Source organism: Gordionus sp. m RMFG-2023, chromosome 3, assembly GCF_954871325.1.
Source record: "Gordionus sp. m RMFG-2023 chromosome 3, tfGorSpeb1-WG-v2, whole genome shotgun sequence".
NCBI classification, from domain to species: domain Eukaryota; kingdom Metazoa; phylum Nematomorpha; class Gordioida; order Chordodea; family Parachordodidae; genus Gordionus; species Gordionus sp. m RMFG-2023.
In genome coordinates, this window is record NC_088777.1 from 51180400 (window position 1) to 51194148 (window position 13749).

Genomic DNA, 13749 nt, shown 5'->3' on the forward strand with positions numbered 1-13749 from the left:
AAATAATTTAATAAATAATATATTGTTTAATTGACCAGAGAAGGCATGATCAAAAAATTTAATATCAAGTTACATTAGTTTTCAAAATGTGTATTTTTAACCAGTCAATATATAGCATCGTTAACATGGAGGTAAATTTGAAATCACATATACCATATGAAATTATATGAAAAACATGCTTTCACTTTTTGATAAATTTTGTCGTCTAAATTTATATAATAATTTTATTATAAATGATACTATTACACTTCATAAATTTATACACAGCACAAATATAATAAATGATAATATTTTTACTAGAAGTTTAAAATGTTATTTTTCTAACTTACATTATTGTTTATAGTATCTGCTAGTGAATTATGGAAAGGAGTTACCAGTGTTAGCCCAGCAGGCAAAAAGAGAGGAAGAGGAAAAGGAAAAAATAGGAAAATAGTTAGGGATCTTAATAAAGGTCAAATTTTAGGATTTGGTAATAATGATTATTATTATAAATGAAAGTATTGATATTTATTTAAGGTAAGAAAAACATGTTATGGCCTGGATTAAATGCGCCTGTGTTGGAGCAAGGTAGGCAGATGTTAAAAATTAAATCCTTACCACCTGATCCTGACAGGGAAAAACGTATGCATGAATTGAGGTATAATTGATTTATTTTAACAATTTTATTGAAATAGTGCATTCACTCTTTATATTACATATTTCTATATTGTGTAATTTATACATTCATGATCCTTTTCCTATATTAAAACATTAGAGCCAATTCATGTCAAATCAAACACCTCACCCACCTCGAAACTTTTAATAAACTTTTATTTGTAAATAAAATATTAATTAGATATAAACTTTTATTTGTAAATAAAATATTAATTAGAAAACTCAAAAAGGTAATAATTTCATAATTAGATAATAACTTTAATAAACTTTTATTTGCAAATAAAATATTAATTAGAAAACTCAAAAAGGTAATAATTTCATAATCTATAAAGGTTATGAATATATCTACCATAAGGAAGGTATAAATGCAACATATTATACCTATAGAAAAAGATGTGGAGGTAGAGGTAAATTGATGGCAGATTACAAATTTGTCATAAGTATGAAACATCATATAACTTGCAATCAAGGTACATAAATTTAATGTTAAATATATTTAATAATTTAGGGACAAATTCAATTCAGTCTATTCAGCCAATCTATAATGTAGTAGAAAATCCTGCACAGGCTTTGCTCGCTGCTATTGAAAGTATAACCATAGCTTACTTTATTTATTGTATTATATTTAATAATTTAGGCACAAATTCAATTCAGTTTACCAGCAAATTTCTCATAAGAGATACTCAATCCTTATTTTCATATAATAATATATAATAACCTTCATTAGATGCTTCTCCTGTTCATATATTATCACCCTCTACTACATTATAGGTTGGCTGAATTAAATTTGGACCTAAAATCTTTAAACGTACTAAAAACAATTTGTAAAAAATTTATACTTTAAAGGATTGTGTATCTCTTATGAGAAAGTTGCTTGTAGACTGAATTGAATTTGTGCCTGAATTATTAAATATAATTCAATAAATAAAGTAAACTATGGTTATACTGTCAATAGTAGTGAGCAAAGTCTGTGCATCATTTTCTACTACATTATATGTTGCTGAATTAAATTTGGACCTATAATCTTTAAATGTATAATTGGTGAAAAATTTATATTTTCAGCAGGAAAGGATTGTATATGTCTTATGAGATAGTTGCTTGTAGACTGAATTGAATTTGTGCCTTAATTATTAAATATAATACAATAAATAAAGTAAACTATGGTTATACTGTCAATAGTAGTGAGCAAAGCCTGTGCATCATTTTCTACTACATTATAGGTTGGCTGAATTAAATTTGGACCTATAATCATTAAACATACTAAAAACAACTGGTAAAAAATTTATACTTTCAACAGGAAAAGATTGAGTATCTCTTATGAGAAAGTTGTTTGTTGACTGAATTGAATTTGTCCCTAAGTTATAAAATATATTTACCGCATCACATTAAATTTATGTACCTTGATTTCAAGTTATATGATGTTTCATACTTATGACAAATTTGTAATCTGCCATCAATTTACCTCTACCTCCACATCTTTTTCTACAGGTATAATATGTTGCATTTATACCTTTCTTATGGTAGGTATATTCATAACCTTTATAGATTATGAAATTATTACCTTTTTGAGTTTTCTAATTAATATTTTATTTACAAAATTAAAGTTTATTAAAAGTTATTATCTAATTATGAAATTATTACCTTTTTGAGTTTTCTAATTAATATTTTATTTACAAAATAAAAGTTTATTAAAAGTTATTATCTAATTAATATTTTATTTACAAATAAAAGTTTATTAAAAGTTGTTTTCTAATTAATATTTTATTTACAAATAAAAGTTTATTAAAAATTATTATACCTGAATAATCTAATTCTCTACGCCCAATAATTGTTTTTAAATTTTCAGAGACTGTTGGGATTTTCATTGTAAAACTAATTCTATACTTTTCTCATATCAAAAATTTTTGCCTTACTGGGAAATGTTCCCAAATTTTTTGCTGTTTTAGTCTTCGCCATTTTGTCCCCAGGCCCCCGCTTCTTTCAATTTTGATAAGAATTTAACAGACTTGCACACCCCCCCCCCCCCACTAAGCCAATGAAAATTTTACTCCCTGTCCCCACCCCTCTCCTATAAAATCAAAAATTAACAAATTCCTAACATAAATTATTTATAAAGCTATATAATAGTTTTGGATATTTTTTAAAAAAAGAGCCTTTTATTGCCAAGATATGGATAGGATCATCTACAAGTTTTCTTATAGATTTGTTTGGAATAAATTTTGATTAAACAGCTGTACCAATTATTGAAAATATTATTTTAAAAAATAGTTAATAATTTTGGGAAAATTTTTTATAAGAAAGAATACCACCAAAAGTTTATTTCTTTTTAAAAAAAAATATTTATTTTTACCAAAAATTTTATATATTTTTAAATCTTTTTATTATTTTAAATTTTATGATTTTAACTAGTGTTTCCTGACAATTACCCTTGAAAATATGAGATTTATTATTTATATCTGTTAAGTCTTATATCTCTTCATTTTTTGGCATCACATTTGATGAATTATGCCATCATAATTTCTTACTCCTAAAGATAATCTTTTAAATTTGTGACTATTTGTATATTTTTAACTTTTCTGAAGCTATTATGCCTATAATTTTAACAAATCAATCAATTTTTGAAGATTTAATTAAAAAAAATTTAAAATACTCTCATCAAACGCCCCTTTGGAATATATTCAACTATTAAAAAATTATGACTATACTAATAGTTATGAATGATCGGAAGTTTTGCCAAGTCATTACCTAAATAACCTCTTATCAGATGAACAATTAAGAGTTGCCATAGGCCATCGAATTGGATATAACATAATTCAACCACATACATGCATAAATTATAAATTAGTTGATTCCAAAGGGACACATGGTCTCCTTGAATACATACTCAAGACAGACATGCAAGACACACCACGATTAATTCACTTATTAGCCGTTTTCTTATGAGGACCCAGATACTAAAGATCCTCGAGCCTGCTAATTTATCATCAGAGGTGACCTAAGGCTAGATTTCTGTACCTTGGTCTTTAGGTAAATCCTTAATCTGGAACTTCACACGTGTCTCTTCATTTCTAAAAAAAAAATGTAAATCCTAATCTGGTTGATATAGCCAAGAAGAAAAAAAAAATTATAAATCGTTATTTCTTCCCTTATACATATGTCAATCCTAACTTTAAAATTATATTTCTAATATATAGAGGGTAAAATAAAGAGCCCTTACATCAGAACCCAAGGAATTTCACTTTTTAAAACAAAATATTCAATTTAATTAAAATGTCTTGTTTTTTTGAGGAACTTGTAGTTTTCACTTCCGGTTTTATAGAATTTGTGCGATGATTGGAATATATATTAGTACTGATAGAAAATGTTTATGTATTTTTATTGGTCTATTGTTTATTTCTCCATTGTTGTTTTTACTGAGAAATCGCTTAATGGTAAATAAATAAAAAAAAAATCATGCCAATTTAAATTTCATTAATTAACAAAGGTTATCAATATTTTTTTTTCAATCGACGCTCTTGATTAGGAGTGTTAATGCTCATCTTCGACTGAAAAAATGCCGGCAAATATAAGATCGGATCGGTGCAACCTTAAAGAAAATTAAGATTTTTGGCCCAACACCTTTTAATTTCGATAAAAAATTTGTAGGCATAACAAATATTTACAGATTAATAAACTAAATATTTTAGTTTGTTAGAAATCATTATCATTTGAGTGAGATTATTGGTTATTTAAAGGCAAAATAATACGATTTTTTTTCCTCCCTGTTTTTTGCTTATGTTGAATAACTAGTAAAAAACGAAATCAAATTGGAACATTAACTTTAACTTAATTAATAATTTTTATAAAAAAATATCCGAGCCGGGCTGTATATTTGAAAACCAAATATTTGAAATCGCTCATTATTAGCTATAAAAATCTAAAATAAATATAATATATTTTTTTAAAAATCCGGGCCTGGCCTGAAAATTTTTTTTTAAAAAAAAAATCATCCTGGGTGGGTCATGCAAATGGTACCTTTGCAGGTCTCTGAAAAAATATTTAATAATTTTTTGGAGGTTCCTATAAACCGCACTGGAGAGTGCTGAAGAGTTGAGTTGTTAGAAACGTTCATAAAAATTATAGTCACTCAAGTTTTTTAGGAAACGTATAAAATGATAACATATATAATCAAGGTTTCGAGACGAACACAATTGCATATGACAAATGAAAATATTCGTGAGATTGATGTAGGGATTTTAACCCAGGAAAATAAGTGAAGAATATATATAGTATCAACTATAATTTAACGTTTGCTTGTATGATAAGAAAAATATATATCTAGTATATATGCCGCAGAACAGTAAAATAGACATTTTATATCACAAAGCTAATATATATATCTTTATAAATTGCTCTTGCAAGACGCAGCTATTAATTTCAGTTATTCGCCGTTCTCTTATCAGGGCTTAAATTATTTAACATCCTGGAGCCTGCTAATTTATCATCAGAGGTATCAAAATATATGCAACAGATAATATTATCGATAAAGCCTAAAACATAATAAAAAATCATTCTGGAAGTAATTTGTGTAATATTATGCCTATAATGAAAACCCGGTAGATAAAATTCGTATCTTAAAATGTGAGACAAAAATTTTGATAAAATTCATCTGCAAAATTCCCTTGAAGATATCCTTAGAAGGCAAATTTATCGGGTAAAAGAGCATGTCCCTAGCAATTGATTAGTACTCTCATGCTGTTAAATTTAAACATGGGATGCCCAGATGTCGTCACACGTCGCGCGTTAAAGATCATCGAGCTAAACGTTGAAATTACACGCGCGATTCATTTTGATTCTTTATATTTTTTTTTAAAGGAGTTTATGAATTTAAGAAATTGAACCGGAGAATATAGAATATACGTATTTGATTAACCTTGATTTCGGAGTGGCGCGAATGCCATCGCGGTTTAACAGCTGACAGTTTTTTTTTTAAAAAAAATCTGTTTATGAGATCAATTTGTCTTTATCGAAATCATTGTCTCTCAGATTATTATTATGAATTGAAAATTAAAGATGAAATTAGTATTGATAAATAAAAATTCGATCTCATAAACATATTTTAAAAATCGATCAGCTGTTAAATCGCTCGCCATCGCGCCACTATGAATTCAAGATAATTAAGATCAATTTTACTGGATCGCTCCCCCCCCCACACCCCATAAATCCGAAGCAAAAATATATCTTGACATATTTTTGACAGATAAAACAAATAGATTTCAATTTTGGTTTTTCTAAACTCATCCGAATTGCACCTTTTTTTAATAATAAATTTTTGGATTGTGAACGCCCGACATAACACGATAATAAATGCAAAATAAAGATAGATTTCTAAATCAACAATTATCATAAAAATATAAAAAGGGACAAAATATACAAATTCAAGCCACTCAAACTTTCGAACATGGACAAGGGTTGGTCAGGTGGCATCATGGCTGGGCGTAGACTTGGGCCTCCCGATGCACTCACCCACGGGAATTACTCGGAGGAATATGACGAGAACGAAAAGGAGGAAATATTGGCTACGGAGAAAACGGAACACGGTTTCGATTCGAAGGTTCTCAAGCTCAGGATCGTGTGTCACATGACGGGAAATATGGGAAGGAAGCGCAATTTTAGCTGCATAGTTATAACTGGCAATAAAAAGGGACTCATAGGTCTGTTATTTATATTTTGGTTTTTAATGTTTTTAAAACACTGAAAATATAAGGGAAAAGGGGGACAGTACTAGTTAGTCGATATTTACCAACAACTAAATTATGTCTAACAATATTATAAATAAAACCCATTTATATTTATTTATTAGGATGGGCCTTTAGTAGATCTCCGGAAGCCAAAGTGGCGCTGAGGAAAGCCAAGAATAAAGCTTTCAAACATCTCATATTCGTGGAGCGGCACGACGATCGTACCAGTAATTCTCTTATATATATATGTAAAAGGAAGATGGATTTAGAAAGGAATTAATATTAATTTAAATTGGCGATATAACGTAACTAATTTGGGGTATCCCTTATTTTGGATCCGGCTAAGATTCCGGTGTCAAACCCGGTCGAGTGAATAAGTATTAGTGAAAAATGTTGGGTCTGGTAGATCTCTAAAAAAATGAAAGTAGCATATATATTATATTATTATTTTTTCAAACATTTAATTTAACCTTATTTTTTTGTTTTAAAAACAGTTTATCATACGCTATATGGCAAAGAATTCGGGACTAAAGTGCACATCTTCCGAGCACCGCCGGGTAGAGATTAAATAAACCTTTTTTATAAAACAGATGGATGGATAGATTAGATAGATATAGATAGATAGATAGATAGCTAGATAGATGAGGTAGATTAGATCGGTTAGATAGAAACCAAGAAATTCTAAAACTTATATATTTTATTTGTTATTCATGAAACAAAATTATATATATAGGACACGGAATTATAGCTCACCGGGTCATCAAAACCATATGCGAAATGGTGGGCATCAAGGATCTTTACGCCAAGGTTGAAGGGTCCGTCAAAAATTATCACAATTTAACGCGATGCGCCATTCAAATGCTCGCTAAACAAGTTTGAGTTCTATTAACATAGCCTTAATGTCCTTATCCGATGTCATATATATTTTTTTAATGTAATCAATATAAATTACAAAATACATTAACAGATCGATTTTTAAAAAGTATCGATCCAATATTTTTTAAATTGGAATTAAGATGTGAACGTTTTGAATTGGCTTATTTTTTTACACAAAGGGCAGTTACTTGTAATACATTGTTGCTTTACAAATATTTAAAAAAATAATAAGAACAGTTATGGACCTACAAAATTCAGAATGTATTAGCTAGCGCTTAGAGTTTAACGGGTCCTAACCAAAAGCGATCTAGATTTTTTTTTAAATTGTATCTTCAATTCAGATACAAGAATTTTATTTAAAAAATCTAAAACATACTTGTTTTGCTAAATAGGACTATCTCAGATACAAAATATTTTTTTTTATGAAAAAATTTATTTGATAATTATTTATTAAATTAGCATAAATAGTTAATTAGAGAAGAGAATTTTAATATTCTTCTCTTGACATTCAATAGCAATATTAATGAGACTCATTTTTTTCCTGATTGGCTTAAAATTAAAAGTGAATATTCACACAAAATCCTGATTAAATACAAGATTCATTTAAAAATTAAGTATCTCAGATACAGATCTTTATTAAAAATGTCAAAAGGATATAAGAAGATACAAGTTATTTTTTTCTAAGAAAGTATTCACTGTATTGCCCAGCTCTCCTAGCTTATTATTTCTAAATTTTTATTCCGACTTACTCCAAAACAGATTTTTCCGAGATTTACCAAAAAAAAACAATACGATTTAACTTAGCGGTTTAAGTTAAATTTGCCAGCTGATTTCCCCAATACTCATTGTGGCTTGTAACATTATAAGATCCAAACATTGAGGGCATTTATAAGCTATACATTCTTTGAATCTTATGACGATACAAGATTATGAATCTAAACGATTCGAAATTTTGTCTCCGATTCGAACAATTCATATTCGCATTTATGGAATAGTCTTTTTCTTATTTAGATTTTTTGTAACCTGCACATATATATTTACTGTTGAGTGAATATTAAATTAATAAATAAAATATTACTACATTAAATAGGAAACCTACCAACAGTTAGCGGATCGAACCGGATATAATATTGTAGAATTTTCTCCAGAGACCGAATTTCTACCCACGGTTTTAGCCGCCCCCAAAGATGCCACAATTGTCAATCCTGCTCAGAAAGTTTTGTTTTTTTTATATTGCAAATATTTTTTGGCTAGGCACTCTTAATTGGTTATGGAAGGTTTTTTTTTAATTTTAAGGGATTGGATCTTAAAATTAATGTTTTTTTTTAATGTAAAAAAACGGGGAAAAAACAGCGAAAAGCATGCTTAAAGAACTATTTTATAAAATTTTAAAACGCGCAAAAATTTAACCACATATTTGTGTTTTATATTTTAATATGAGAAATATTGTAAAATTGGTAGATAAGTTTTTTTTATGGATTTTAGTAATAGTAATATAAAAAAAATTGATAACAAAGATAACATTTTGTTAACGCTTTTTTTTAAAATCCCTAAGGATAAAGTAATTATTTTTATTTAAAATCTCTTGGCTCCCAATTTGATGTTACCTAACCTAACAATACTCGTCCGATAGCCCCCTTCCTTCGAAGACCTATACACCGACGGTGGAAAACTCTTTAAGGCCCGCAGGAAACCCGATCCATTGTTTAAAGACTTGCCCAGTTACGCCAAATACCTAGAACTCAGCGATAGGTTTAGGAACATGGAAGAATTAAGGGTTAAGATGGAGGCCGAGAAGGATATAACGGGCCTGCCACCCCACCCGTTGACCGAAGCTGATATGGTGAAATCAATCAAAACGGAAGAAGAAGTGGAAGCCTAAAGAACCGAGCGAGTTTAGGATGAAATATATTGAACATACTTTCTTGTTATGTATAAAAGATCTTTGTGGCTCATTTTATAACACTCTATTTTTTTGTTAAATGCAAATGACCTGAATGCCATATAATTTTATATATATATTTATATATGTTTGTGTAATTCGATTATTTTAAAATCATTATATGAAAATGTACCAGATAATTTATCATAAACGGGAAAAAAAAGAACAGTCCTTTCAAACTGATTTTTTTTTCATATGCATATTCTATATAGTAAATTATTTTTGTATAGAATAAGATATAAGTAGACCTGCGTTCCCATTAAACTATCGGTGACTAGCGCGAATTTTAAAAATATGCAACGACGCGCGTATGACGGAAATCAGTGCACCGATAATAAATTTAAATATAATAGATATATTATAAATTACTGATTGAATTTGTTAGTAAACGAATTATATATTTAAAGCCAATTAGTTATAAGTTATGTCAATATTTTATGCTTTATTAGTACTAATGAGAGTGTTTTAACCTGTATAGTATCTAATATAAAGGAATAATACTATTAATAGCAAAATTTTGTCAAGCCCTACGATTAAAGCAAATCAATTATATCAATATTTTATGCTTTATTGGTACTAATGAGAGTGCTTTAACCAGTATAGTAAGAAAAAAAAACTATTTATAGCAAAAATTTTGTCAAGCCCTATGAGATTAAAGTGACTGAAAGAATTTATTCTAAATATTTTTATAGATATTTATATTATTATAATCTGTTTAATAACCATTATATAAATTTATTAAGGTTGAAAGAAAATTAAATCATTGAATAAATCTTATGCCCATATTTTTTTTAATAAATATTATTCATTTAATTTAAATAGGATCATAAAAATAAGTGCTTCAAAATAAAATAGTGCAATTAGCGAGATATTGACCTCGTGATATTAAATACCCTATTATAATATTCTCGCGATATGTGTTTAGTTGGCCTTCACTATACATTTCGTGATAATGACTTAGCTATAAAGTTTCGCTGTAATGTATTCACTTTTAATGTTTTTGCGATAAGGGTTTCGCTGTGAAAAATTTGTGATAAACGACATGCGCGATAAAAGTTTCGCTAAAATGATATGGAACCGATCGTTAATTATTAAATAAGTTTATGTTATGCAACTTAATTTCTTACTCGGGTCCTAGAATAACGAAGAAATTGGGGTCGTGGCAGCCATATGGCTAGCAGCCCATCTTTTATTTATTCCAAATTGGTTAAAACTTAACAACTATTATAACAATTTATTTTTAAGTTGGTTAATAGTTTGTAAGTGCTTCAATAACACGATGGGACATAATATATAATGTCTCAAATTCCTGCTGTAAATAAAAGACTGTTGTTTTTACCTTTGGAACGCGGAATTCAAAATGTTATATTATATGGGACCCAGGTATACATATGAGAATTAATCCCAGTTTCAACTAAAGGAATATTAACCCCTCCCTACCATGTAATCTGACTCTTGGTCTAAACCAGAATTTTCCCCATAACTACGCCATTTCGCTTAAATTAAGTTCAGGGAAATGACTATTTATCCTCACAATTTCGCTAAAAAGGGTAAACATTTACTGTCATCTTTTGGCCAAAGATAGATATTTTTGTCAAAATCTTGTTTTTCCCCTTTTTTTTAAAAAAAAAAAATCGAATCAAGGTTTTTTAACAACAACCATATTTTATAGATTTCTTATAAAACAGCTTTTCTCAATTGGTTCATAGTTTTAAGGCTTTTCGATAGATATTATATTTGTATCACGAATAAAAAAGCAATATAATTATGTAGCAAAAAAAAAGATTTTAGAAATACCGACACCCTTATAATAAAAAAAAAATTATTTGTAATATATGTAATTTTTATAAAATTTTGACCAATAATCACTAAATCTAATAAACGTTGTAATTAATTATAAACACAACCGCGTAATATCCTTAATGGAATACTCAGTCACTTATTATATTTTTTCTGTTATCTAGCGGGAGGCGTTCTTTCTTATATGTAATGCTATAACGTACAAAATCAATTTCATTTCCCCAAAATGTCAAGGGACAATCTCAGTGTGACAAATTTTCAGGGTGAAGTTTGAACTGTCTTATTCAATAATTGCCATATAGTTATTAGCGTATAAAATTAGTTTTAAAAGAAAAATGAATATGATTTTACGATTAGTTCATAATAAAAAATAAAGGCAATTGATTCTTAATTATACTAAATTTCCCATAATTGAATAAATAATGCACGGCATTATTAGAGATTGATGATTTCCCAGGTGAATTCTATATTCTGAGCCTTTATTGATATCTATAAGCATAACGAGCAAATAGCAGATATATTAGTGTTGACTTTTATTACCATCTAAATTTGTGAAATTTTTTTTTAGTGCGTTCAAAGTTAAATTTTGATTTTAAAATGAAATGAGTCCAAACTCAAAATATAACAATAAAAACAAGAAATCAATAAAATAATAGCTACTAGGTAATAAAATTATTGTTCCTATTGTGAAAAAACCAGCTGATTAAAATATAAAAAAAAAATTTTTTTAAATATTAATAGAGTAGATATTAGCTTCACCATTTTCTCAACTATTAAAATGTCGATTTCTGATGGGGAAAAAAAATTTACTGGTAATTTTTATTATATAAAGAAAAATATATATAATTTAGGGATCCAGCTTAAACGAGAATCAATTCATATTAGAAAACTCATGCCCTAGACTTCTTTAAAGAGCTGGGAAACGGATCTCTGCTGGACCGAAGATTCCAACGAGGGATTCTATTAAAATCTATTTAAAATTTTAATTTTGAAAAAATCATTAATCTTTATAATAATTAAATTCATTTTTATGATAAAATCCTATTCCATCGTGATACAAGGTTCCATACAGATTCATTCATTTTTACGAGAATTTGATATTCTGTGCCGTATTTGATGGAGATCATCCCTAGAGAGCAGATAAATTGTTGTTCACCTCTATAATCATCTTATTTTTTTAAATCGAAATTTAGTTTATTACATATTATAATAAATTTATAGCTCTTAAAATGAATTGTAAAAAAAAATGAAGTAATGTATAATAAAAATTTTAAAAACAAATCTCATTTAAATGTAATAATATTTTGTTAAGGTTTCATATATTTTACGATCCCACATATGCTTATTGAATATATACTATATATTAAATACAAGGGGTTAACATTATGACCTTTTTATTTAAATAAATTTGAAAATCTTCCCAATATTTTATGGCAATCTTTATATCTTCAATCGGGATATCGAACATTGATAAACTATAAGTAGATAGGTCTCTATAATAATAATAAGAGGAAATGTACATTAAATCTATGACGCGCTCGAAAGGAATATAAAGCGTAGGGAAACAAGGGTATATTTCCAAAATTATTGAGAGATTAATCTTATATTTAAAATAAAATATTTAACTTCATAAAAATTGTCAAATTTTCTTGGGATATAATCAAATTGTAAACTCCTTCAAATAACACGTGATGGGAAATATTCTGTATGTCAATATACATTACTTATATAAGTTTTTTTAAATATCAATTTGGTATTACGTACATAATAAAATGAATTTTTTTTAAAATTTACTTTTTCCGAAAATGGATTTAAAGTTAGCTAATCCAAAGTCTGAAGATAAAATTGCATAATATTTACTATATATTAAAAAAATTTTTTTTATATATATCTCATTTTCCTCGCAATTTTGTATTATGACATTAACATTAGGTCTGGAGAGGGGAATTGAACTAATATTATCGTTGGGTATTTGATAAATATTTCTAGTAATTTTAGATCTGGAAATCCCAGTGAACCTCTGTAAAATATGTATGATTCATGAATTTCATAAATTTCAATAGATCCATTGTACGGTTGCACAATTCGTAACTACAAAAAATATTCAATTAATAAAATATTTTCATTTTTATAAGGATATTTACACTTGTAACAGCATCATCGTTAGTAGTATTTCTATAACCTTTAATTTTATATCTGTGTGTATCATTTGAAGAGGTGTACATATTATAGGCTGAGTTTGAATTAATATTTTTATCGGCGCGGATAGACCATAATAACTTGGGATCCGTATTTATGTATTACTAATTATTATTAAGTTAGAAATTTATTGAACCTATTTTTTAAAAAAGCGTTAATATCAAGATTTTAGCTAAATAAATATTTTCTAAGCCTCGAAATGTTATCAAAAAAAAGGTCCAAAACAATATATAAGCTTAGATAAATATTTTGGTTAATATGCTGAATTAGCACTGTTGACCAAATCCAGGTTTCCGACAACACTATAGAAGAAGATAAAGGAAAAAATTTAGGGAAGGATCGATATATCAATACTTTAAAAAAATATCTGCTTTAGAGCTTTTTTTTTTTGAAAAAGGTAACTCTGCTCGATGTTTGAAAAAAAATTTTGGGACCACTCAATTTTTGTATATATTTGATTAATTCCGATATTTCACAGAAGTGTTAATGATAATCATCGAATTACAATGTTTATAATTTAACCACTCCCAAAGATTATAAATAATTGTTTATTTTGTG

The 13749-nt window shown here is 27.6% G+C and overlaps 1 protein-coding gene across 1 annotated transcript; it reads left to right on the forward strand.

Moving 5' to 3' along the window:
• Positions 1 to 175: 175 nt before the first annotated feature.
• Positions 176 to 9298, forward strand: LOC135927090 (small ribosomal subunit protein uS5m-like). The gene is made up of 9 exons (XM_065463027.1): positions 176 to 302; positions 344 to 469; positions 517 to 637; positions 6055 to 6347; positions 6497 to 6601; positions 6869 to 6931; positions 7108 to 7247; positions 8341 to 8466; positions 8884 to 9298. The coding sequence occupies exons 1-9, from the start codon at positions 176 to 178 to the stop codon at positions 9130 to 9132; spliced, it is 1350 nt and encodes a 449-aa protein (XP_065319099.1). The 3' UTR covers positions 9133 to 9298.
• The last annotated feature ends 4451 nt before the right edge of the window (positions 9299 to 13749 follow it).

What these genes read in the sequence shown, in the direction of transcription:
- LOC135927090 (XM_065463027.1), top strand. Translation starts at nt 176, where the DNA reads ATGCTTTCACTTTTTGATAAATTTTGTCGTCTAAATTTATATAATAAT. An exon ending in CAATAAAAAGGGACTCATAG is followed by an intron (nt 6,348 to 6,496) that starts GTCTGTTATTTA and finishes TTTATTTATTAG; the next exon opens with GATGGGCCTTTAGTAGATCT. An exon ending in TTCAAATGCTCGCTAAACAA is followed by an intron (nt 7,248 to 8,340) that starts GTTTGAGTTCTA and finishes TACATTAAATAG; the next exon opens with GAAACCTACCAACAGTTAGC.